General features: G+C 40.2%; 2 protein-coding genes across 20 annotated transcripts in view; one reads left to right on the top strand and one right to left on the bottom strand.

The window, feature by feature from the left end:
- The window catches only part of kiaa0232 (KIAA0232 ortholog), a 104,670-nt gene extending 96,309 nt beyond the window's left edge, over positions 1–8,361 (bottom strand). For 3 of the 10 annotated variants that reach the window (XM_048541581.2, XM_048541640.2, XM_059638971.1), the window contains exon 1: positions 6,060–6,337. The gene's annotated coding sequence lies outside the window, so the exon portion shown is untranslated. Of the gene's footprint in view, positions 1–6,059; positions 6,369–7,043; positions 7,310–7,582; positions 7,894–8,250 lie in introns of those variants that run through there. The other 7 variants (XM_048541587.1, XM_048541646.1, XM_048541604.2 and 4 more) reach the window with 6 other exon arrangements.
- The window catches only part of LOC132206172 (uncharacterized), a 36,484-nt gene continuing 15,706 nt past the window's right edge, over positions 6,928–27,705 (top strand). Inside the window, exons 1-3 of one of the 10 annotated variants that reach the window (XM_059639220.1) lie at positions 6,928–7,456; positions 16,395–16,522; positions 22,644–22,724. In XM_059639220.1, the coding sequence (XP_059495203.1) occupies positions 7,085–7,456; positions 16,395–16,522; positions 22,644–22,724 (581 nt within the window). In that variant the 5' untranslated portion in view covers positions 6,928–7,084. The other 9 variants (XM_059639241.1, XR_009442901.1, XR_009442897.1 and 6 more) reach the window with 9 other exon arrangements.

Genomic DNA, 27,705 nt, shown 5'->3' with positions numbered 1-27,705 from the left:
CTAAGAGCTTTGTTTCAATGCAGAAAGAAATGAATTACAAGAAAATGGTCAGAGATAACCTTGCCGACAATTATTGGGAATAGAATTCATGGGAGGTGGCAAAGTCAAGGCAATAGGCCTGACAAGTGCCTGGGAAGAACATTTAGGAAATAAATTGAGTGGAGCAGGTAGAGGGAACAAAGAACAAAGAAAATTACAGCACAGGAATGGGTCCTTCGGCCCTCCAAGCCTGCGCCGATCCAGATCCTCTGAAGAAGGGTCTAGGCCTGAAACGTCAAACTTTCCTGCTCGGCCTGCTGTGTTCATCCAGCTTCACACCATGTTATCTCAAATTCTTCAGCATCTGCAGTTCATACTATCTCTGAAACAAGCCTATTTTCCAAGGATCTGTATCCCTCTGCTCCCTGCCCATTCATGTATCTGTCGAGATACATCTTAAAGTGACGCTATCATACCTGCCAGCGGAGGTGGTAGAGGCAATGTGTACCAGACACCCACCACCCCCTGCATCAAGAACTTTCTATGCAAAACTCCCTTAACCTTTTCCCCTCTCATCTTGAAATCGTGACCCCAAGTGAGTGAGTCCCCAACTCTGGGAAAAAGCTTCTTACTATCCACCCGGTCCATACCTCTCATGGATTTGTAGACCTCAGTCAGGTGTCCCCTCAAGTTTCTAATGCAAATAATCTTAATCTATTCAATCTCTCTTCATAGCTAGTGCCCTCCATACCAGAAAACATCCTAGTGAACCTCCTCTGCAGCCTCTCCAAAGCATGCACATCCTTTTGGTAATGCGGCAACCAGAATTGTACGCAGTATTCCAAATGCGGAGAGCGCAAAGATCAAACGTAAATTACAAAGGGTGAGCCTATTATGCAGTACAGAAGCTACTGGAGAAAATCAAAGAATATCTCAGGGAGAAACTGCATCCTTACTGCCCCCAAGGTTCAAAGAGAAAATATAAAAGGACGAGGTGGTATTCAGATGCTCAAAGGAAGAAAGAATGCGAGAAGGACTCAGGGGTAACAAAGCTGTGATTTCGTAATTAGGGCCACATGAATTTTGAAAATAAGTGTTGTCATATATAATCCAAGTTTCAGTCAAAGCCTGAATATCATTTCAATAATCTAACAACCTTGTGGGTGTCAAACTCTAGTCTGCGACTAAATTAATATTCTGGAGGGAAGCTTTCGAGATGAATCTTTCAAGAAGTTTTCAAGCATTGCCTGACTGAACATCTTTTCAAGATACTTCTGCACAATGTCCATTGCATTCTCCATTCCCACACACCCCTCCCCCCCACATGCTGGATTACATATGCAAAGAACTAGATTAAATTTTCATTTTATAAATACGAACGTATTATCTTTGACTGATTTGCTTGCCATCAGAGTGAATTTTATTCTACATATATGGATTTTTGAAACTTATCCCATCTGGTCCAAAGTTACACACGATGCCTTCCTCGGTTGAAGAATCACATTGGCAATCCTGCAATTGCATAACTTCCATATACAAAGCCATTTTAAAAAGATAGTGGTAGATCCTTTGCTATTTCCTCAACTTTGCACATTTCATTTCTCACAAAAGAAGAGAGACGTGGACAACAGTTCTAATCATTCAATGCATCACATACTAAGCCTTGTTCTCATTCATTAAAATTGACTGCTATTTCAGGATCAACCTCAATTACAAACACCCAACTTCTTTTTTTGAGAGTAAACTGTGCCAGACTCATAGTCCCCCATCTCTCTGCAGCCTATGACTCAGATGATCATATTCTTAAATGCATCCTTTAATGTCACCAAGCCGGATGGGACTGGTCTCACCTGGTTCTATTCCTATCTAGGTAAGTGAGGTCACAGAATTATTGCAGTGGCTTATCTTAGTGTTCCTGTACCTAAACTCTTGCCTCCCAAGAATTTATACTTGATCCCACATTCTTCTCACATACATATTGCTTCTCAGGTCGTACCTAAAAGCAGAGCCAGAACTGGAGAAACTCAGGTCCAGCAGGGTTTGTGGAGAGAAAGCAGAGCTAAGGTTGAGTCCAGTTCTGCAGGGTCACTGAATATGCTGTCAGACCTGATGAGTTTCTCCAACATTGCTTGAAATCCAAAACAAAAGCATCCAGCTCCTCGTTTTATTCTTAAAAACAGCCTGTCGGTTTTCACACATATAAATTACATCCCCACCTCAGTCCATCTCATTGCCAACTTCCTTGACTCTTCTGCTGTTGCTAAACTATCAGCCTGTTTATCAGACATTCAGTACAGGATGAGCAGAAATCTTTTCTTGTGAAATATTAGGAAGACACAAGGCTATTATGGAGTTTGGCCCATGGTCCAAACTGCTTAGCTGCTGGCTATTTGCTTCTGGCATCGTGTCCAGATTTTGCCTGTCTTTTCACCACCTGGGTTAATCAACCCCAGAAGAAGCTTCTGACCTCATATGTGCACTAAGGCCAACTATTTCAACCTCCACAACATCATCGGTGACTCTGCTCAACTGCAGCTGAAATCCTCATCCATATTTTCATTAGCTCTAGAGATGACCATTCCAGCAAACTCTTGGCTGACCCTCTGCATTCTACAGTCTGTAAACTTCTATCTTCATAGGCACTGTGTTATGATCCTAAGTCATATTCACTTACAACCCTTCTGATCGCTGACCTACAATGGTTCCTAGTCAAACAAAGTTTGATTTTAAAAAGCTTATCCAAGTTCTTGAAATTACACCGTGGCTTCAACCACTGTAATCTTCTCCCAGGCCACAGCTTTCATATCTGTAATCCTTCAATTTGGGTCCTGCGACCAACTATTTTAGCCACCCCAACGCTGCTGGCCATATTTTCAGTTACACTGGCTCCAAGTTCTGAATTCTCAACATAATTCTGCCAATGTTGCCCACTGGCTTATTTTGTTTTATAATGCTCCTATGAAGTATTCCAGTATTTTTCATTAAAAGTACTAGAAAAATATGTTGTTATTTTGTCAAGATTCAGAGTTTACACCGTTTTGAATTCCACTTATTCTTTTCAACATTATTTCTTTCTTAATCTGTCTGAACGTCTTATTGCCTAATGTACCCTTTCATTCCCAGCATCGTACTCTGTATGCAGAATTTAAAACAAAATCACTTGTCATCTCTTTTCTCATTCTGAACAGTCACATTTAAATTCTACCCTTTTACCCAACCCCCACAATTCCTTGCTGCTTTTTGTTTATTTTTCTTTTTATACTTTAACTTGTCATCTCAGTTGTTTCCTCCTCGGCTTGATTTCAAAGCTAATTATGCTTTAGGAACTGTTTTGCTCTAGTGTTCCTCATGCTTACATTACCTGCTGGCTCCAGTAAATTTCCTAGAACTAGGTAAAGAATAACCTCCATCACGCAACTAAAAATGTACTTGTCAAAAGAGTAATAGAGGGCATCTTTTAGAAATTTCTCGCATTCTTTTCTGTTGTACTGTCAGACCTCGCTCTCTCTTTGGCGATATCTTGCACAATTGGCATTCATTCGTTTTCATTTCTCCGAATAAAGGTAAAACATAACATCGTAATGTACAATAAAAAGTTGATGAACTGTCTAGAGCATAGTTCAAACAAAAATAAGATGCAGTATACTACACATGCTATAGGATAGCATGTTCAATCGAGCATGAATTTGAAAACAGACTTTTCATAAATAGAGGTCAGTTGTATCTTGTCAAATCTAACTAACAAATCAGCTCTATTTGTATGCCGTTTCTGCACTGCAACTGCAGCTACAATTGTCTAAATGTTTTTGCAGTCCATAGCTCTGAGGAAGCAGATTACAATTGCACTAATTAGCATTTTGTTGGAAATCAAAAGACTTCTTTTAATAAGTGCAATAAAATAAAGCAAAACATAAATACGGTGAAATATTTCATGAGATGAATTTATACATTTAAGGGGTCCCCAAATTATGATCACATAAGGAATAAACTGGTTCTAACAAAGAAAAACATTTTCTTCCGACTGTGCACTCTTCTAATGGATGTAGTTACAATCATTCACATATATTTGAATATAAGCAATACAGTACAGGCCAAGAGTATTTTTTTTTCCATGCTGGATAAGTCCAAAAATACACCAAGATTTCAGGTGTGGTCAAAGGATATCATATTTGTCTCCAAATAAATCATATTTTCAATAATTTTGCTTCTTTATGTGGAAATCACTTAAGCTACGGGTAAAATATTCACTTAAGCTAGAGCAAAACAAGTTCATCAACCGATATCACAGTAATGTCAATCTAACAAATTATCCAGAAAATTCACAAGTGCATGAATTCAGAGCATGCGCTGCAGCATTACTGACAACTCCCACAGACTTTCAAGTAACTGCAATGCTGATGATAAAATACAGTTCCATATAGAATTGTACTGTAGGCAAATACAAGATGATATAGCACAGATAAAAGGCCATTCAGCCCCAACAATCCTTGCCAGCAATTAAGGAATGCAAACTTAACACAGCATTTCCTACCGTGGCAAATTCAAGATCACAGACCAAGAAATATACCGTGCAATTCAAAAATCATGAGTACACTTACACCCTATAGATTTTCATTAATGATACAAATAAACCTCAGTGTTGATATCACAATACAGAATCGACATTACGCAACACATCAAACAGCTATAAGTTGCGAGTCACTATTTCATATTCTTTCCCATTTTCCCTCAGAATTCAGAATTATTCTTGGAAGAATTCACAGGAGTGAAAAATTATGATCACAAACCATCATAGGAGAGGCACTGCTAATAGTTTCTATTATGTATTATTTTGATTTAAGTAAACAAGGCAACCAAATAGAATTCTTGCAAGCAACTTCATAAACCTATATCCATACTGACATGAAAGGAAAGTGTTATCACAAGGAAACAAAAAGGCATGTCGTAATAGTTTTGCAATGTGCAGCTGATGCATAGCAACAAGCCTTGTCACTCCATAATAAGTGGTTTTATACAGTTTATCTCATTCCACTCAAGGCCTGTATAACCCAACAATTTTATAACTATCATTGATAAAAGGTAGAACTTGTCCTTTAGCATTCATACACCAGTGTTTATCTAACTTACAAAGTGAGCTAAAATTGTATTGATGCATTTTGGACAGAACATTTAACACTTTGGGATAGACTTAGATACTTCAATACTGCAAAACCAAATTTCCAAATGTCAAAAAAACTAAATCAACTTAAGTACTAAAAAGTCTAATCATTTGACAAATTTGCAAAAAATCAAAACAGTACAATCTGATAACATAATTAAACATTCTATTTCAGAACTCGGACAAATCACCACAAAATTAACCTGGAGTCTCCAGGGAATAGTTTGAAAATAAACAGAAAACATGATCGGCATTAAATAGGATTTAAGGAGTTTTGTTTTTAAGATTACACGAATCACGTGGTTCTGTGCAAAACCGAAAATACTGGACAAGGGCAAGGCATTTGGCTCATTACCACTTATTTAAAGCCCAAATGTCAAACTAATGACAGCACCCACGTGTGAAGGTGAAAAATGTTATACGTTTCGAATGCAGGGGGAAAAAAAAGAGGTCTCGCGTCACCGGTCACCGAAAGATACACTACTCTGCTCAGAATGTCGACAAACCCGATGAGTGGACTCTGCACCAGGTGGACCCCAAACCACGGCCTCAATCCAACCACACAGATTATTTCCCGTTAACAACCTTGCCCAACCAACAACGCGTCGATGAGAAAATAAAATCCTGTTTTAGATGCAATCCTTAGTCTCAAATTGGGTAAGCTACTTGAATAAAGAAACCTGAGACGCAGAAACAAAGTAAGATCTAGGGCAGAAAGGCTCATTCCAAGCGGTTTAATGCCCTTGTGAATAGAAAATGAACGTGACAGGCTAGAAAAGCTACTGGATGTCTCAAGTGGTGGTGGGAGGATACCAGGTTAGACAAACCGGTTTATTAAATACTTAAACATCCAAATGAAAGGGAGACTAAACTGAAATCGGAATGTCTCCAAAAAAAATTAACACCAATTTTTGAACTTGACCTTTTGCTCAACTTGGGAGTACGCGCTATGAAGAGGGTTTAAAAACCCGGTCCTGACGCATTATTCAGACATCTCACACACGCCACTGCGTTTGCGAAAGAGGGGACGGCAAGGAGGCTGGCTCAGAGTCTCTTCGATGGGAAGCTTTCCTGGGGTGAGGGGAGGGGTGCGGGGGAAGGAAATCTATTAAAACCGACTGCAACCGACCCGCACTGCTCTTCTCTCCTTTTCCTCTCACCCCGCCACCTTCTCGGTCTGTGACTCCTCCACCTAACCTGAACAAGAGGCGGGGATGGCGAAGCAAGGTCCCCGCCCCTCTCGCGAACGCCCATTGGGCAGGCCGCGACGCAGGCTCTCCGACGTAACGGAGGTCCCGTCCTGCCACTGGCGGAAGGCCCCATCAATCCTCAAACGTCACAATGGCCGAAAAAGGCAGCAAGTCTGGTTGTCAATAGCCATTAATTCAGTGAGGCCCCACAGCGGATAAGGACAAACGCCGGGCGGGGGGGCGGTAATAAAAGACATACGCACTTGCTCTTAATTCCAATAAGCCAACTCGCTCACTGACCATTCACGTGTGTGTATGTAGACATATAACATACATATTTTCTTTTAAAAAAACAAAACGGCATTGGTGTTCCTAAAGAGGCGCCCGCCCCGTGTGACAGGGACGATTCAAATCCCACGCTTTAACCAGCCTGTCAGTCGGAATAAAGCGATTGTTGTTTTTTGAATTTTTAAACCGTTCTGACGCAGCTCGAGGCCGCCGGACTGACATTTAACAACACAGACGCACGTACCCCCCCCCAACCCCCACCGGGCCGGTTTAACCTCTCCTCCCCCCCCCCCCACCCCACAGTACGCAAAACCGGCTCTCCCCCGACCTGCCCCTCTTCCTCCTCTAACGGTAGAGAGAGGGGAAGGGGGACGAGTAACTGTTTGATCACCAGAGGTTGGCGCCCCTTTCTTTCCGGTGAATGTTACCTTGATTTCTTTTCCCCCTCCCCGCTTTACAGGAGGAAAGGATGCGCGGCCCCGATCTCTCTAAAGTGTCCGGCTTCTGGCAAAACAGAGACGGGAGGGAATCGCCTGTGTATGTTTTTCTTTCTCTCGTTTCTCTTTCTTCTTTTCCTCAACCCTACTCCACCTCACCCCCAAAAGAAAGACCCCGAACTCCCGTGTGTGTGTACCTAACTCTCTCTCGGCTTTGCCCTTACGATTTGATAGATGTTTCCCACTTTTACCCCCCACCCTCCCCCTCCCCCTCCCGTCCCTTCTTTTTTCCTGTTTCTGGCACTGCCGAAAGCCGCAGCGTCGACAGAGCGAGAGAGAGAGAGACATCGATGGCCTCCGTCGCCAAAGAAGGGAGGGAAGACGGTTGTTACGGGAGGAGGAGGGTGAGCGAAACACGTAGGTTCAGGCGACAGGCCGCTGCACCGCCTATTTTACCCTTCCCTTCCCCTCCCGCCCTCGCGGCACGATCACTCCGCGGCGCGCTCGTGCCGGCGACTGCTGTAACGGACCATGCAGGCTGCACGCGCCGGACCGCAGTACGCCCCCTCTCCCTCCGCAGGGCCGGTGAAAGGGAGCGAGCGACCCTCCGACTGAGACCAGCGACCTCCTCAGCTTGGCCTTTCGAAGCGAAGCGACAGAGGCCGCCGTTGGCAGTTTCGTCACGGGACGCGTTTCTTCGTTTCACACAAACCCCCCCCCCCAACCAAAAAGTTCGACGACGGACGGGTTCGCGGAACGGTTGTTCGCCGTGTGAGTTTGATTCGGTTTCTGGGATTTGCGTTTTGCTTTCGTCCACCGTTCGGGCACTCGATGCGAGCAATGAGAGCGCGAGGTGGGGGAGTGATGGTTTCTGTGAAATCCTGATGTATCATGCGAACGGTGTAAATAAATGACAGAAATGATTGTACGACTGTTAAATTCTCACGAGAATACACCAGAACGCCCCCATGCGTGTATATATATCACGGAGTAAACAGTCTCAAAGACCTGACCCGAAACTGCAAATCAGTTTAAATACATGTTTATTAAGAATGGCGCACATCAAAATAAAGCGACGTGAGCCATTGCAAGTCCTAATAACTGGATGAGTTGCACAGATTTGATTCTCGAGTCTATTGTGAATGGTTTCCTAGTTAGACACTGGGTGTGTTGCAGGTGAGTATGCATATTGGCTTACCTTCTTTACAGGTGGAGTTTTGTCCCAGTCTTTTTTTTCTTGTGTTAAGTCGGTAGTGTGAAACAAGCAGGTAAAGTGTGAGAGTTGCTATGGCTGCAACTGTGAGCTCACTGGTCTTAGTGCCAGTGTACGTTGGGTCTGAATTTTTTTTAATGAACTACCATTGGCTCCTTGGAAACTAGTTTTTTTTCGCTCAGACTGTCACTTAGGGTTACATTCGGCAACTTACTAGAGTGCAGAAGGACGCCATTCAGCCTGCTCAGGTAGTAGCTACTTGTTGTAGGTCTGTTCTGATTTACCCACAACTTGGTAACCCGGAGAGTTTATTCTCCTCAAGTGCCTGTCCAACTTCCTGCTGAAATAATTTCAATGTCATTGCTTCCACCGTCCTCCTTGGCAGCAAGTTCCAAATCATTACTGTCGACTTTTCTTTAAGATCCTATCTTGTCGTCATTTTTCTCCTCATCTCTGCTATTCTTGCCCAAAACTTAATTAGTGTTGCCAGATTTTGTAGAAGCAGCAACGTGATCATCATATTTTCTCTTCAGTCTAATTTTCAAACAACAATGAACTACTCCAACCTTAGCTCATAGTTATAATCCCTCAACCTTGGAAGTATTCTGGTAAATTCAAGGACCCTTGAGGACTAAAGGGTGATGACTTCTGCTGTACCCAACTGCAGCAGATTGTACAATAACTTTGATAATGGATACATTTGCACAAATCATTGAATTGCCCAACATAAATAACTATTGTCAGTTTTTCGTTGCTGTGGCATATTAGCTATTATGTTTGCCTCACGTGTGAAAGGCCCCAGCTTTGTAAACCAGGAGAGACATTGTTAAAGCTTAGGTCTTAGTGAATTCCTCTTTTTTTTAAAAACATGCTGTGTGGCATCCTGGCATTCTCCCCATCTACGAACCAGAAAGCCTGATTTCAAATCCTACCTACTCCAGAAGTGTATGATAACCTATCTGAGCAGGTTAATTAGAACATATGTACACATGAAGGCATTAATGTGTCACTACTACAACTAACTTTTCCTTGGAAATTGTGATTTTGTTAATTCATGAAACCATCATCATGGAGAGGTAATCAAGACCACCTAGCAATTTGTGTATTGTTACAGTTTGTGTATAAAATTAACTAATTTTGCATTGTGACTTTTTAAGTATGTAGGATATTAACAAAGTATGTGATGAACAATTGAAAGTAATCTTTTGCTAATCGCGGTAGCCATGAATAATTTGGCACACAACCTGACCAGGTTATTCAGCGTCTGAAAATGAAACTTAAATTTTACATCATTTCTTATTATACATTTTTCATTCAAAGTATATGTTACTATACATATAGAAAAAAATTTATTTCCATTAACTTTTAACATTTAGTGTTGTAAATGCTTTATTTTTCTTAAAGATTGAAAGGGATTTTTTTTCAGCTTTAGTGTACCTCATTGTAAAAACAACATTGACAGTTACAAATAAATCCAAATAGCAAAGAGAACATGGCTTTTAATCTTAAGGAAAATATTTTGGATTTGTTACAGTTAGTCACGTGAGAGATGCACTGTGATTTTTCCCCATCCTACATTGGGTTGAATGTCGTGCACATTGTATCTTCAGCATGCCACAGAAATCCAGTGGGTCTGTAGATGAGCAGAAGTGTAGTCAACTTGTCAGTTGTGATTGTTACAGGATGGAAGATCTGCAAGGTGAACCAAAAATTAATCAAACTGCTTGAATTTTTGACAAAAAGTCAGAACAGTCTCTTATTTATGCTTTATTTACGCTTGGTTATCTCCTCAAAAAGTTGAAAGAATTATGGTTTGTTGAGAAAGGTAGTCCTATTTGAAGTCCAAATTAATAACTTTAATCAAACTTTTGATGTGGATCTGCGTCCTATTTACTTAAATTTAAACAGCACTAAAACAGATAAAGTCCAATCTTTTTGTGTTACACTCATCAGGCCTGGGACACCAGAAACCTGATTTTAGGAAGAGAGCAACAGTGTATGCAGTTTAGATTCCCTACAGTGTGGAAACAGGCCCTTCAGCCCAACAAGCCCACACCACCCCTTAGAGCATCCCACCCAGACCCATCCCCCTGTAACCCACACACCCCTGTACACTTTGGACAATTTAGCATGGCCAATTCACCTAGCCTGCACATCTTTGGACTGTGGGAGGAAACCCACGCAGAGAATGTGCAAACTCCACACCTTACCCCAGGCTGGAATTGAACCCAGGTCCCTGGTGCTGTGGGGCTGCAGTGCTAACCACTGAGCCGTCGTACGGCCGCTTATGTATGGACGTTTTTTTGCCGACAGAGGATCCTGTGTGAGAATGTAGGTAGCCTGTACAGCTACAGTTAGTTCTTATACCCTTCTCATTTGATTAAAAGGATTTCACAGATTGGGTATGCACTGTGAATTGGCAATGGCATTGTCTTGACCAACAAGTCGATCTGCCTGGTCGGAGTTCAGTCAGCTCACTATGATTAACAGTTTTTGTCATATCTCCAACTAGGTGTAAGCAATTTGCGTTCTCTTCTCGTGCTGTGTAAATTGTTGTGTGCTTGCAAAATTTGTTTTCTTGTGTTCTTGATCTGATGGTGCAAGACATCAAATTTTGACTGATTTTAAGAAAAACTGAAATTTTGTATGACAAAGCTATTGTTTGTTTACTTTATTAATATAGAGACTGGTGGGACTGATATTGGATTAAAATGCTTTCACACAAGATTGATTTTAATGAAACAAAAACAAAGTTGCTGGAAAAGCTTAGCAGGTCTGGCAAGATCTGTGAAGGACAAAACAGTTAACGTTTTGGGTCCGGTGATCTTCCTTCAGAACAGAGGAAGGGTCACCGGACCCGAAACGTTAACTCCTTCTTTCCTTCGCAGATGTTGCCAGACCTGCTGAGCTTTTCCAGCAACTTTGTTTTTATTCCTGATATGCAGCATCTGCAGTGCATTCATTTTTGATTTTTATTGGAAACGTTCTCTATGGAGACTTGTATTAGTGGGTGTCCATGGGCTTACAGAGAAGGCAAATAGGAATGCTGTGTTACATAGCAAGAATATTTCTGTATAAAGCATAGAGGCTTTGTGTCGAGCTTAGTTAGACTTCACCTGGAATACTGTGTTCAGTTTTGGTTCTGAGATGTATTACGATTCACTTTACTAACAAGTACTCTATGTTTACTATACAGTATTTCCATTCATTCACAAAACTGCATTTTTGTCGTAAATTTTGCTCGTACAAGATAAACTAAACATCCCTTCCTAGGCTGTCAACCCATTACTGTTTCTTTATACCTTTTCAATTCTTGCTGGCGCCATGCTGCAAACAGTGTTTAGACCTGTTTTTTGGGACCTGAGTAGGCTGCAGGACATCAGACAGTTTCTTCTTCCAGCATATCCTAACAGTCTGCTGCTGTTTATCTCTGAAGTTTCCTTATATACTACCTATTTCCATAACATTGTACCACCTAGTTCTAACTTTTATTCCGGACTACCATCTTGTTCTAATGTACGGATTTATACTTTTTAAAAACATACTAAATAAGGCTGCTGCCCCCTTCAAGAAAGTTTCTATCAAAACAGCACTTCCATGAAACTGCGTGAATGAATGTGTAAAAACTGGCAATAGTGGATGACATCTCACGACGCAGCTGCGGGAGATCAGTTTAATATTCTCTATACTTTTTATTTAGTAACACACTTAATTTCTCACTTATTTAGATCATATATGTCTAATATTTCTACTAACATTATTATCTTTAAAGACAAAAAGACTAACACCTCTTAATCATGCAGACTCAGACTGGATACAATATAAATCCCCATCAGGATTGAGCAAGTGCTTAAACTATCTCATGCTTCCCAAGGACAGATGTCACACAGAGTTATGTGCAATAGATGCAAATATGTGACACTATAGTGCTAACATTTTATGGTATGTAAAAACTGTGTATAAAAGAGGCTACTGTGAAACTGTACTTTGGATTCCATTGCCACCTGAAACTGTGCTACTGTGGATGTTCATTTAAAATGCTAGCCTTGCTGCTCACTGATCTTGGTCACTATTGAAAACAATTCCACAGTTCCCTTGTGTTAGGCCATAGAAAACATTCACAAAAATGGACCAGTAGAAAATTCAGTTTTATTAAAGCCATTTTTAACAACCGTAGACTTAAGCTGGATCTGTTTATTCTAGCTTCGTTTCTGGGAGGGTTAATTTAAACAGTCAAAATAATGACAGGACTAAATTATTTTGCATTTGTTTTAGCACTAGACTAGCCCCTTATCTGTCAAGACAGACTATTTGAAATAGATTAGAGAAAGTGAGGGGTCATACATATAAGTTGTGCCAACATAGAAATAGGTTAAAGGTCAGTTCTTATTTGCTCTTTCAAATTGTTATCAGTATGTGGAACAAGTTGCAGCTCTTATGATAAAGTGGGTATTTTTGGTATCAGCCCAAGGAAAGAACTAGAAGAGTTTCTTAAATAATAATAACTGTGAATGCTGGAAATCTGGAACATTTCTGTTCCAGGCCTGTTTCATTGCTACACCGAGGTTCAGTGCTAGTTTGAAGAACAGCATCTCATTTTCTGCTTGGGGGACCCTGTCGCCTTCAGTTCTCAGTACTGAGTTCATTAATTTTAGGGCCAGAGCACCTCCTTCCATGACCTTTGCCACAGCCCAGGCCTTGTCATCACTTGGGCTGCTTTCAGCAACTGTCAACCCATTTTTACCTGTTTCAGTCCCCATTAACAGCTCTTCTGTTTTCCCCACTTACCATTATCCACCCCTTTTGTCTCCCTGCCTTTCGCTCCCTGTAGGCATACCCTCCACCTGTCACTTACACTTTTAAAGCCCCAGATTTCCACTCCATCTCTTAACTTGCCTGACTCCACTTTGAAAATTGTACTTCCCTATTCTGACTACAGTAGGATTTCTGTATAAAATTACTTTACCAATTCAAATGTCTTGATTTAAATCACCCTTGAAGCTTCTAAACTCAAGGAAAAACAAGCCTAACTTAAACAGCCCATTTTTGTGATTAAATTTTCGAAGGCTTTGTATCTTTCTGGTGGTTTTACACTCTGCCTCTGCTCTATCAATGGGTTGTTACTTATTTCACTCGTAACATGGACAAACACATCCTAATCTGCCACCTTCCAAATTCCTTTCCAGCTATATTGACATATTCTTTTAACCTCGTACTATTAGTACTTTCTGTACTGCATACCTATTATACTCTTCTGGCCTTTGGAAAGCCTCCAGCTTATAGTGCCTTAGTTAGCATTCTCTCTGTCTGATAGCCTGACTCTGTATCTCTCACTAGCATGAAGTATATTGTTGTTGGACAAGATCAATATCTGTATGGCTCCTATTTTCATTCAGTTTTCCCTTGCCTGCCAACATGCTGCCACTCTTTCCTTTCCTGTACCTGTTCTTTCCTTTTTAAGTCTTATTGTGAGTGCAAAGATGACACAATTCTCAGACAAACTCTACATTAGAGGTTGAAGTGTCTCTATCTTGCTTGAGTTAGATACGTATTCCCACTGAATTCACAAAAAGAAAGCAGTGTTTATTGCAGGTCAGTAAAAGTCTTAATTGTTATATTTTGATGTTTGAATTGTTTTATAGCTAATTATAGTTGTAATTACCGAAATACCTCCAACCTGGAATATCGTTAGTACTTTGCTTTGTATCTAGATACCCTGGGTAATGGCGTGAGTAAATAAGTCAGACATCGTGACTGGTGTATTTCTGTGTTTATCATGCTTCAGCTATACAGTAGTTTTATATTAACGGATGCATGGCACTGTGATATAGTTAGTGAATATCACTTGTTGTCTCAGGTTCTGTGCATGTGCACAGTTGTCTCAGCCCATACAGTGTCATTTGAATGTCATTATTACTGATTGGTCTAGACAATAGGACTATTTAATGGCATCATTAAACACATGAATGTTTTCTCTGGCAAAGCATTATTGAAGATTATTGAAGAATCAGTATGTTATTCTTTGCTAAATCCTTGCAGCGTCAGATGAATTTTTGTTGCAAGTTCAACATACTTTAGCCTGGAAGCTATTTGATGCATGGATTAAATTGCTTCTATTTTTATCTTTGAGGCAGGGATTCATGTCCAGTCTTAAAATGTTTAATTTCGCTGTGCAGACAATAAAGGGGCAGTATGACATGAATTTATGAAATCTTATTGAAAATTGTTCCTAGTCTCCTTTTAATATAATGCATATCTGGCAATGGTTGACACAATACCAAAGCAATGTTGCAGCACAAAATTATAAAAACCAAGGGAGGCAATCCTGAATTCTCACTATATTTAAAAAATGTCTCCCTTTGTAGTTTTTCTTGCAACTCTTGTTAACCTGCATAATATGACTCAAATTAATGAAGAAAAGGACAAATTTAACTTGTTTTTTTGAAGATGGTGAGGCAGTGTATAGGAGGAGCAAAGGGCCAGATGACCTTATTTCGGACTGACTGGGCTGGTTCGTGTCTCGGAAGTCACTTGAAATGAAAACCTTGAGTTCTGCTGATGGCCCTTCTGTTTCAATTAGAGATGGGAATGCAAGGAGGCGACTCAAAACTGAAATACTAATAGGGATGTATAAACTTTGCATTGACAGTTGCTTAGCCCACCAAATCGTTCGTGTGGACAATGGAAACATGGATACTATGGTTCATGATAACTGCTGAATGATAAGAATAGTATCACTAACTCTCAGAATGGCCTGGAAGGTCAGTCTGGACCCAAGGTCATAGTGGGACAGCATTTCACCCAGGAAAGGAAGGACCTTGCCTAGAGATTCACCTCAGGCAGAGAAGTGGGGCTTTTTATGGACTTTATTTAGTATGCTTATGGTTGATCAAGCACTCCAATGACTTTTGTGCACACTATTTCCCCAATCTTTTACACCATTATTGATGTAAAAATTATCAACCTCAACTTTAAGTATACTCAAAGACTGAACTTACACAGCCCTCTTGGGTGGAGAATTTCAAATATTCATTACCCTCTGAGTAAAAGCACTTCTCATCTCAGCTTCCAATGGCAACTTCATTTTTAAATTATAATCCAAGCCTAGACACCTCAGCCGAGGGGCGATATCCTACCTCCATCTATGCTGTCTTCTATTTTGGAATGAGATCATATCTCATCTCATTTGTTGAAAATCTAGAGAATACAGGTCCAGTTTCCCCAATCTCTCTTCACCGAATAGTCTGCCATCCTGAGAAAAGTCTGGTGGCCCTTTTGCACTCTTTCTATGGCAATAATATCTTTGAAATGGGACCAAATTACCCGTTAGTTGCAGTGCAGCCTAACCAACCTCCAATATGATTGCAGAATGACTTCAGTAATTCTGTACTCAAGTCCTATTGCAATACATATTCTAATTACCGTACAAATAGCTGGCTATTCCTATATGCTAGCCTTAAGTGACTCATTGACAAGGGATCCAAGTCCTTTGTGTATCTACAGTTTCCAACCTCTTACCATTTAGGGAACATTCTGCACAGAGGACAACCTAATGTTTTTTTCACATTATTCAATCTGCCATGCTATTGCCCAACCACTGAGCCTATCTGAATCATCTAGAAACCAACTTATGGTTTTCAACACACATTCCTACTTAGTTTTATATCATATGCAATCATATTAGATTTGGTCCCCATATTCAAGTCACTTATATATTGTGAATCTCTAGAGCTCAAGTACCTCACTAGTCACAGTCTACCAACGAGTGACCCATTTATTCCTATTGTTTTCTGTCCGTTAGCTAATCCTTTAATGCATGCCAGTACATTGCCACTGGTACCATGTGATTGCTAACCAATCTCATAAGGCCCCTTACCAAAAGCCTTCTGAAAACCCAAATACACCACATCTGTCAACTTCCCTCTGTCAATTTTGTTCATAATATCCTTTTTAAAAAAATTCCAGGTTTATCAAACATGATTTTCTATTTGTAAGTCCATGCAGATGATGCACAATCAAATCATTTTTATTCAAGTGTCCTTTCAATTTCTTTGATAGATTGCATTGTTTCCCTTCTACTGATGTAAACTGACGTGTCAATAGTTTTTGTCTTGCTCTTTTTTAAATAGGTGATATCTGCAAACTGCAAATTTGCAGTGACCGGACAAGAACATGACAGACTTTGGAAGATGATTACCAATGCATCAACTTGTCTCTTTCACCACCGCTTTCAACATTCTCAAAAGTCAGCCATCAGGTCCTGCAGACTTAACAACTTTCAGTTCTATTAATTTCTCCAGTCCAATATTGTTACGAGTTATCTTCAGTTCTCCATTCTCCCTAGTCATTTGAGGCTCTAATTCTGAGAGATTACTTGTAACTTCCTTATTGAAAATAGTCATAAAACACTAATTTAGCTTCTCTACCATTCTTCCTTTCCTATTATAAATTCTCTTGACTCTTAATGGTCCCATTTGTCATAGCCAGACATTGCCTTTTTAAGTACCTATATGATTCATTTTTGTTTTTTGCTAGTTTACATATGTAGTATTTATTCTCATCAATTTCTTGGTCCTCCTTTTAGTATATTCTACAATGTTCCTAATCTCCAGCGTTATTAATATTTCTGGCCACGTTGTGTGCCTCTTAATTTTATACAGTCTTTAACTTCTTTTGTTAGCCATGGTTGACCATTTGGCTTTTGCACCTTTTGAAGGAATGTATAATTGCTGTAAGTCAAGTAATAATTTGTTAACGACAATCCATTGCTGATGTTCAGTCATGCCTTATAAAATAGTTCCTCAATCCGAGTAGCCAACTTGTGCTTCTTGTTTTCATAATTTTCCTCATTCAAATTTAACACCTGCAGAAAAAAATTACCAGGAAGTTGTCAGGGTTGGAGTGGTTGAGCTATAGGGAGAGGTTGAACAGAGTAGGGCTATTTTTCCTGGAGCACCAGAGCCCAAGGGGTGAGCTTATAGAAGTTTATAAAATCATGAGCGGCGTGAATAGAGGTCTTTTTGCCAGGGTAGAAGAGTCCAACCTCGATGCTAGGTCTTAGGTGAGAGGAGAAAGATTTAAAAGGACCAGAAGGGCAACTTTTTCATGTAGAGAGTGGTGCATGAATGGAATGAGCTGCCAGAGGAATTTTTTGGAGGCTGATGCATCTACAACATGTAAAAGGATGATACACGAATTGGAAGGGTTTAGAGGGATATGGGCCAAATGCTGGCAAATGGCACTAGGTTAATTTAGGATATGTGGTCGGTATGGATGAGTTGGACTGAAGCATCTGTTTCTATACTGTACATCTCTGTGACCTTCAAACCATGAAACAAAGGAGGAGAAGTCGGCCATTCAGCTCAATGAGTCTGCTACCACGTTCAGTAAGATCACGGCTAATCTGATCATCCTCAACTCCTTAAATAATCACTGCTTATTCTGAGAAAGCATCCTCTTGACTTAGGTTGTTTCCTTTTGATGGAAAAGTCTTTCTACACCTATTCTGTCAAGCCCTGTAAGGATCTTGCATGTCTCAATGAGATCGCCTCTCATTTTACTCAATTTGAACGAGCACAGGCCCATCCTACCCAGCCTTGCCTCTTAAGACAATCCATCTGTACCTGGTACAAGTCTAGTAATGGGGGGAGGTGATTGCCAAGTTGTATTATCACTGGACTGTTAATCCAGAGATCCAGATAATGTTCTGGGGACCTGGGTTCAAATCCTACCATGGCAGATGGTAGAATTTGAAAAGTGTCTGGGATTAAGAATCTCATAACGACTGTGAATCATCGTCAATTGTTGGAAAAACTATGGTTCACTAATGTTCTTTAGGGAATGAAACTGCCATCCTGATTTGGTCTGTCCTACATGTGATTTCAGACCCACAGCAATGTGGTTGTTTCTTAACAACCCTCTAGACAATAAATGTTGCCTTGCAGTGATGCTGTCATGCCATGAAGAAAGAACCTTCTCAATTGCTTCCAATGCCAGTATATCCTTCCTCAGATAACGAGGCCAAAATGTTTCACAGTATTCCAGCTGTGTAGTGACTTCTGCCTTGTATAATTTTGAGCAAAACCTCTACTTTTACACTCTGAACTGTTTAATATTCTTCAGCTGAACCTCCTTTTCTAATCCTACCAATGTCATTGGCATCAATGTGGACAGTGATCAGTGGATCGATCCAGGAGCTCTTCAAGTTCTTCTACAATGATGAGAAGATATCTTTAACCTTAGCACGAGGCAGGCCATCATGCTCATAGCTGCAGAGAACTAATCATGCTGTTCCCTGCATTCTTGTTGTCTCTCCCTACTTGAATTGGTCCCTGTGCAAATGTGCCATAGTCGGTTTGCTCATCCTTCCTCTTGTCCCCACTCTCATCTGCACAGCTTGCAAGAACCTCGTAACTGTTGGACAGTTGCAGGGACTCTGTTGTAACCACCTCATCCTCGTACTTGCCTCGACTACAGCAACACCCCTCTATCCCTGATCACACCACTCTGAAATACCTAGACTGTGGGTTTAAACTGACCTTTAGAACAAAGTACCCCCTTCTCTGATGTGATCCGATGTTTGCAACTCAAATTTTAGCTCCTCAATTCAGATCCAAATTTCCTTCGGTTGAAAACTCTTACTACAAATTACACATTCGTATTCAGCAGCTTCCACATGTTACAGCAGCAGCACATCACCCAACTAATGAGGGGTAATTGGCTGTTTACTGCTTTTCATGGCAGGACATAGCTGGATAATTTTACACATTTTTGAGTAGATGCCCATGTTGTAGATGTAACTGGAACAGCTCATTCCTGCATGAAAATGGTGCTCGTTGGGTCCCTTTTGAATTTTCCCCTCCCACCATAAACCTGTACTTTCTCGGTTTGGACTTGCCTACGGCAGGAAGAAGACCTTGTCCATTTGGCCTATCCATGCCATTCATGATTTTAGAAACCTCTATAAGGTCACGTCTTAGCTTCTGACACTCCAGGGAAAATAGGCCCAGCCTGTTCAGTCTCTCCCTATAGCTCAAACCCTCCAATGCTGACAATGTTCTTGGAAATCTTTTCTGAGCCCTTTCAAGTTTTACAACATCTTTTCTATAGCAGCTTTCCAGAATTGAACACCGTATTCCAGAAGTGGCCTAACCAATGTGCTGTACAGCTGCAACATAACATCCCAACATCTATCCTGACCAATAAAGACAAGTGTACCAAGCACTTTAGTCACTAACCTGTCTACTTTAACTCCACTTTCAAGGACCTATGAACTTGCACTCCAAGGTCTGTGTTCAGCCATGCTCCCCAGTGCCATACCATTAAGTGTTAAGTTGCTTTCTTCCATTAAATGGTTTACTGGTCACCACCATTCAGAACTGGATGTAGAAGCATTTCAGAAATTTAATTCGATCCACCGCTGGTAGGATTGCTTAGTTGCCCATATAAAAGGAAGTTAAAAGCTTTCCTAAAGTGATATACCTTAAAAGCAGAATTTTACACCAAAGATGTACCAGCCTTTGGCATGACCACAACTTGCAGAAGCAGGTATTGCTTTTATTTTGAATTCTTTTTCACAGAAGTGACACGAGTTGTAAAATATGGTGGATGCATTCCAGATGCATGCAAATTATGGAAATGCTTTTCTACTATTCACAGAGTGACCATTTGCATAGGTTGGAACAATATTTTTTTAAAAAGCCAATATGTGGCCTGCTCTGTAAATGACCAAGTACACACATGGTTGCAGCAGGTCTTAAACTGCTGGTAACTCTTTTAGGCAAGTTTCAAAGTGTGTTGTGCCTGCCTATGGCTGAAGCAGCGCAAAATGGCTCAAAGTAGCCCTAAGTTGATTTTTTAAAAAAAAGTGAGGAAGATTTTTAACTGAAGACTTTTAGCTTGTACAGGCCATTGTTTTAAGTCAAACTATAAGCTGGAGTAAATAGATTTCCTCATAGAGGGAGAATATCCATGGTAACAAGATAAAGATAACACACAAAGGGTCCTGTGCAATGCATACAATGGGCTCTGTTATACAGAAACAGATGTAGATGCTTGTGTAGAACACCAGAGTGAGCTACCTGAAGTAACGTACAATGTGGTAAAAGCAAAGCCATGTATTGTTTTCTGTGGAGAATTAATCTGAAATGAAGTATAATCATCTATCACGCATTGAAATGGAGTTTGAAACTACAGCCATATGGGTTTTAATTATAATCCTGTGAAAATTCAGAATTAAGTGGATTGAGGAGAACCACTCTTATCAGCAAAGGAGTACTCTCTGGAATGTGGCTCACTAAGATGTATTGTGAAGACTGAAGGACAATTGATAAGGGGATCCAGTAGACGTGAGACCATGAGTCGGCTGAGAGCTGTCTACGAACTGATCACACAATCAGATGTTAAATCAGATTTTGTGTGTAACTAATTAATAATATGTTTTTTTTCTCTTAACAGCCGAGGTGGGCTATAAGCAAATATATGAAAAATGTATTTTTGCCTTTGTTCAGTGGAGAAGCTCCTGTACAGCCCAAAAGCGCTCTTCCTTTGGTGTAAAACAATAACACGCTTTGACAATGATGTAAACCTGGGTATTGAAAGGGGCCGTTAATCTGATCCAATCTAGGAGCCCTGGTTGCCAGATAAAAACAGGAGCGTCAGACATCCTGTCACTCCGATATATGGTGAGGGAGCTGGATCAGTGTCAAGGACCTCACACATGTAAGTCAAGAGTGACTTGGTGATGGGATACTGGCCTCGGTGGAGTTATTTTAATGGCAACAAGAATAAAGCATATTCCTGAAGAAATTTGGTTGCAGCTGTTATTTTTGAGTTGGGAAAAGCATTTCTGGCATCATGCAATTATGGTCTACCTTGACTACTTGACTTTCTCCTCTAATTTACCATGGCTGAAGCTGCTTTTTTGTCTTTTCTGTCACCTTGGTTCCCACAACTCCTCCCCCTCATACTGACTTAAAGCCTCGCAAATGGCACTAGTAAATGTCCCTATAAGGATATTGGTTTCCTTCCAATTCCGATGGAATATGTCCCTCTTGAACAAGTCATTTCTACTGCTGAAGAGATCTCAAAAGTCCAAAATGTGAATTATTGCTTCCTGCACCATCTCTTCAACCATGCATGCATTCATCTGCTCTCCCTCCTATTCCTACTGCCACTGGCAAATAGCACCAGTAGAAGTCTAGATATCACTACCTTTTGAGGATATACCTTTTAACCTCCTGCCTAATTTCCTGTTTTCTCTGCAGAATCTCATAACTTCCCCTCCTTAAGTCTTTGGTACACAACGACCTCCTGCTGGTCAATGTCCTCTTCCAAAATATTCCGACTCCTCTCTGAGACATCCTCAACCCAGGCACTAGAAAGTCAACGCACTTATCCTGACGTCCAACTGACAGCTGCAGAAATGCCTGTCTGTGCTGCAGACTATATAGCCCCCAATGACAGTTGATCACTTGGATACTGATGTATCCGTCACTACATTAGAGCCATTCAGCACCCCCCCCCACACTATTCAATATGGCATAACTTAGAGATGGGAATAGCCATAGGAGACTCCTGTACCACCTGCCTACTTCCACCTTTCCCAGCAGTCAACCACATACCTGCCTGCATCTGTGGTGTTTCCACGCTCTTGAAACTGCCTTCCATCACACCCCTTTAACAACTCATTGCCTCGAGCTGCTGCCCCAATTGATTCATGTGGTCCAAGAGGATTCACAACGAAATGCACTTGCTGCAGACATAGTCTCCAGGAACATTCAAACTCTCCCTGATGTGTCTCATCTGACAGGATGGGCACATCATCCTACTAAAAATCATTTCAGCCCCTTTTACAATCTACAGACCCAGAAAATACCTAAAACCAAACAATGACACACTTCGCTCAAAAACACAACGTTAGTGCAGTCTTCCAGTGGCCACATTGTTGAACTTACTGTAAACATTGTAAATTAAATAATCATAATTTCTCACGTTATTCTTAAACTGGATGTGAATCACTCTCAGAAGGCAATGTTAATGTCAACAAATGGAGATTAACTGAAGAGATTAGTACCTTCTAAACGAACATCATTATTTATAAACTGATCTTTTTTACCCACCTAAATTCAATGATTAGAACGCTATAAACAAAGGGGTATTAATAGGCGAAACTGCTCTACGCCCAGGAGAAAACTTAAATTGAAAAAGATTGCAGTTTGAAACGTGTTATTTATGAACAAGCAATTATTAATAATTCTACGTTGTGAGGGTTATTATAGAATATTTGATTGTAACAATTTCAGATGCATCAAGTTATGTTTCAAAATGTAAATGATTGTCACATTAAATAACTGATAACTAGAAAATATACTTCACAGATGGCAGATCCGCAGTGACCTTTTTAAACTGTTTCTTCAAGTCATTCAGCAACCCAAGGGATTTAATAGCCGTTTAAAAAAGTGAGCAGGTGATTTTTTTAGGGATTATATTACAATGAGCTCTACAAATCTCTGCAGTATCATTTATACAAGGACTAATGTTATGTTCGTGTTTCTTTTATGAGAATGTGTTTGTAAGAGAGTTGATGTAGAACATATTGCCTGTATGTGTGCATAAATATCAATTTCTCAGCTTTGGATAATTTTACAAATTAGGAATTACAGCCCTGTTCAAAAAGAAAAATATTTCTTGTAATTAGGCCAGTCAGTGTAATGTCAGTGAAACACCTAGAGACCATAAATCCAGAACAAAGTTAATTGTCACAGGAAAATCTGAGTTAATACGTTGCAGTCAATATGATTTTGTTAAAGGCAACTTGTATCTGACAAACTTGATAGAATTATTTGATGAATAAATCGGGAGAAATGCAGTTGATGTTATGTATCGGGACTTTCAAACAACATTTGAGAAACAAACTTGTTGGCAAGTTTGAATTTGATAGAATTAAAGCAGAAGCGACAGCTTTAGTTGACAGAAAGCACAGGTGGTTTATGATTTTTCTCCCAGGATTAGGACTACTGCAGATTTGGATATATATTGAAGTTCTGGGCTTCCACATTGAGGGACGTAATTGCAAAGTTTACTAATAATACCAACAATCAAATGTAACAATTTCAGGAGCATAGGTAGAATATTGAAATGGGCAGATACGTGATAAATTAAATTTGATTAAGAGATCTGAAGCAATGTGTTGGATGTTGTGGCCCCCACTGAACGTGTTTTCAGAAGAAGGGTAGTAAACTTTGCCAGGAGGCTGGGCCACTGCCTTCATGTCCGCTCCAGACCCAATCCCATAAACTCTGGGGCGACAACTTAACAGGAAACTGAGCTTAGACCTACATTTCCAATCTGAAGCTGTTGGCATTATTCCTGAGAAGTTTTTCCTCGAGATTTAATTACACTGAATAATTCATCCCTGTGAACTCAGTCACGTGCTGTTGCAAAGCTAATGTTAACTGATTGTGGTGACAGGCAAAAGTTAGAATGACTTGTTCATGGCAACGTTCACCGCATGAAATTATGTGCCAAATTGCTTGCTTTGATTAGTCCTGTTAAAACTAAAAGCGCAAGCTATATTTTGAGAGTTAGTTTCCCACTGAGTTAGGCCAAAATAAGATTGTGTTGACTACTCAATTTACTTCAAAACTAATTTTATTTTCCATTATTTACATTTTTGATTTTCACTGAGACATAATTGATCAGAATGAGAACCAGTCTTTGCTGCTTTTTAATATACCTGAACAAATTTGGTGCATTTTATGATTGGAATAAGACACCCTACCTCTCTCAAATTCCTCACCCCCCCATTCCCAATAGGTGTTGTGCTCAAAGAGTGTTGTGAAAGATGGTTTGGAAACACGAGGAGGCAACTCGTACATTCTAAAGCAACTCAATTCTAGTATTTTGCAGGAACTTGATTTAATTCCTGGTTTTTGTTACATACTGTTTGCCTCTCCTTGAGCAAAAGCATTCCTGGATAATTGCTTGAATTTGTTCGCAGGTAATCACTTAACAGCAACTGTCAATATAGACAGATATCAATGTGTCACTTGTATATGGACCTAACTTGCAATAATCCTATATATGATGTTGGTGCATTAGAAATAATTGTTTGGTAGTGTGGAACTTAAACATTTGCTAAAAAGTTTGTTTCCTTGCATTTCTTGATTAATGCAAGATGATAAGCTTCAACTTCGTGTGTCTTTTTAGTCATACATAAATTGTATCCACTTTGTCACATGTAATGTATAGATTTAAGTACAATTTGCACATTGTCACACTTTTCCATTTTTATAGCAACATTTTTAATAATAGCATAGTTTTTAAAACAGTCAATCCATTTTATTTACCAGAGAATAGATTTGTAAATACTTGAACTTTTTTTTAAGATTGGATTCCCTACAGTGTGGAAACAGGCCCTTCGGCCCAACAAGTCAACACCGCCCCTTGATATGTCCCACCCAGACCCACCCCCCAATAACCCCCACACCCCTGAATACTAAGGGCAATTTAGCATGGCCAATCCACCTAGCCTGCACATTTTTGGACTGTGGGAGGAAACCCACGCAGACACTGGGGGAATGTGCAAACTCCACACAGACAATTGCCCGAGGCTGGAATCGAGCCTGGGTCCCTGGTGTTGTGAGGCTGCAGTGCTAATCATTGAGCTACCGTGCCACCCCACTTCTTGACAACAACTAGAAATATGATGTGTTTTATGCTGATTACGTTTATAAAATGCATGTAAATATTTTAGTGTTAAGCTTAATAGTGTCCTGAACAATAGAAACAGTGACTGGTTAACAAAATAAATGAACTAATCCAATAGCGGTTAGATTTTTCCCAAACTGTCAATAATTAGTTGAACATCCTAACAATGCATCAAGCAGTTGTTTTCAGTTTATTACCATGTGCCCTGGAATGGATGAAATGGAATTTGATTCTCCAATAACCCAAGATAAAATTACAAATTACTGAATTGCAGTTAATTTCATTTGAACAGATGAAATGATTAGAAACTAAACAAATTGTATTGCAAGTTCTGTGTTCCAAAATAACACACAACATTGTGATCTTATACTGTCTGATTCTACAGCAAATAAACATTTGGCTACCAATCCTCCCCTTTCTTTTCCTATGTTGGTAGCAGGAACTCTGGGTTAACTTGGAAAGACTTGGACTGATTAAAAATGAGCCTTTGTCCCAGGCCCTAGATTCTTTTACCAAAAATGCTGCAAATAAAGCCACCTCAGACCTTTTGTTAATGCAGTGTAAAGCACGTAGAGAGACTAGACTTTAGTCCTAGATATGAAGAATAGTTTAGTTTTATCTAGTTTATTTAACAAAAATTTTTTTTGTGTGAGAGTAGGAATGTGACTTCCGTCCGTCATCTAACTGAGGGAAAATCAGATAAATTAGAATTTGAAATTAGCCATTTGATTTTGTGTGTGTTCTGCTGGATAGCAAGCTTGTGGAGACTGTGGGCGAGTCCTACTGAAAACAGTTTTAAAAAATTTCACATCTCAAAGCAGAAATGCTAGGTAGATAGTGGATACATTGTCTTTGAGATTTTGGGCAGAAAGAGTGAGAGAGCAAGAAATGTCTCACTGAGACAAAAGGTTACATCTTGTGTATTCAGGTTTTTTTCAGGCTTGTGTAACCAAAAACAGCCCTTTGCCACCCAGTTGATGTTCAAGTGCCTCTAAGCTGACCTGACCACAATCTGATTAGAGTGGAGAAATTTTTACAACACAATGAAGTTTGCACAATGCAATCTTCAACCTAACCACAATTAGCTTCCATCAGCTTCACTGTAGCTCCACTTAGAGTCATAGAGATATACAGCATGGAAACAGACACTTCAGTCCAACTCGTCCATGCCGACCAATATCCTAAATAAATCTAGTCCCATTTGTCAGCATTTGCACGGTATCCCTCTAAACTTTTTCTATTCATATACCCATTCGGATGCCTTTTTAAATGTTGTAATTATACCAGCTTCCTCCCCTTCCTGTGGCAGCTCGTTCCATACAAGGACCACCCTCTGCATGAGAAAGCTACACCCTGAGTCCCTGAGATAATGGGAATTGCAGATGCTGGAGAATCCAAGATAACAAAGTGTGGAGCTGGATGCTGTTTGGCCTGCTGTGTTTATCCAGCTCCACACTTTGTTACCCTGAGTCCCTTTTAAATTTTTCCCTCTCACCTTAAGCCCAAGTACTCTAGTTTTGGGTCCCCACCCTGGGGAAAAGACCTTGGCTATTTACCCTGTTCATTGCCCCTCATGATTTTGTAAACCTCTATAAGGTCACCTCTTAGCATTTTGACGTTCCAGGGAATATAGCCCCAGTCTCCTCTGCTTCTCTCTATAATTCAAGCCCTCCAACCCTAGCAACGTCCTTTTGAATCTTTTCTGAACCCTTTCAAGTTTCACAACATCCTTCCAATTACAGGGAGACCGGAATTGCATGCAATATTCCAATAGTGGCCTAACTAATTCCCTATATAGTTGCAATATGACCTCTCAAGTCCAATACTCAATGCCCTGACCGATAAAGGCAAGCATACCAAACACTTTCTTCACTATCCTATCTACCTGTAACTCCACTTTCAAGGAAATACTAACCTGCACTCCAAGGTCTCTTTGTTCAGCAACATTCCCCAGGACCTTGCCATTAAATGAATGACTCTTGGCCTGATTTGTTTTTCCAAAATGCAGCACCTCCCATTTGTCTGGATGACTAGAATAAGTATTTGTAGAATCCCTTTGGATTCTCTTTAACTGTATTTGCCAAAGCTATCTTATGGCCCTAAATCGCCCTACTGATTTTCTTCTTCAATGTACTCCTATTTCCTTTATACTGTTCCAGAGATTCACATGATCTCAGCTGTCTCTACCTGACATCTGCTTCCTTCTTATTCTAGTCATCCAGCATTCCGTACAACTACCAGCCTTGCCCTTTACCCTAACAGGAACATACAGTTTCTGGACTCTCATTATCTTATTTTTGAATGCTTCCCATTTTCCAGCCGACCCTTTACCTGCAAACGTCTGCCCCCAATTAACTGTTGAATGTTTTGCTTAATACCATCAAAATTAGCTTTCTTCCAGTTTAGAACTTTAGCTTTTAGATCCAGTCTATCCTTTACCATTAATGTTTTAAAACTAATAGAATTATGGTCACTCCTCCCGAAGTGCTCCCCTGCTGACGCCTCAGTCACCTGCCCTGCCTTATTTCCCAACAGTAGGTCAAGTTTTACGCCTTCTCTCATAGGTACATCCACATTCTGGATCGGAAAATTATATTGTACGCACTTAAATTCCTCTCCAAAAAAACCCTTAATACTCTGGCAGTCTCAGTCTTTGTTTGGAAAGTTAAAATTCCCTACCATAACCACCCTATTGTTCTTACAAATAACTGAGATCTCCTCAAATTTATT

Source organism: Stegostoma tigrinum, chromosome 1 (assembly GCF_030684315.1).
Source record: "Stegostoma tigrinum isolate sSteTig4 chromosome 1, sSteTig4.hap1, whole genome shotgun sequence".
Lineage (NCBI taxonomy): Eukaryota > Metazoa > Chordata > Chondrichthyes > Orectolobiformes > Stegostomatidae > Stegostoma > Stegostoma tigrinum.
This window is presented reverse-complemented; position numbering and strand designations above follow the sequence as displayed.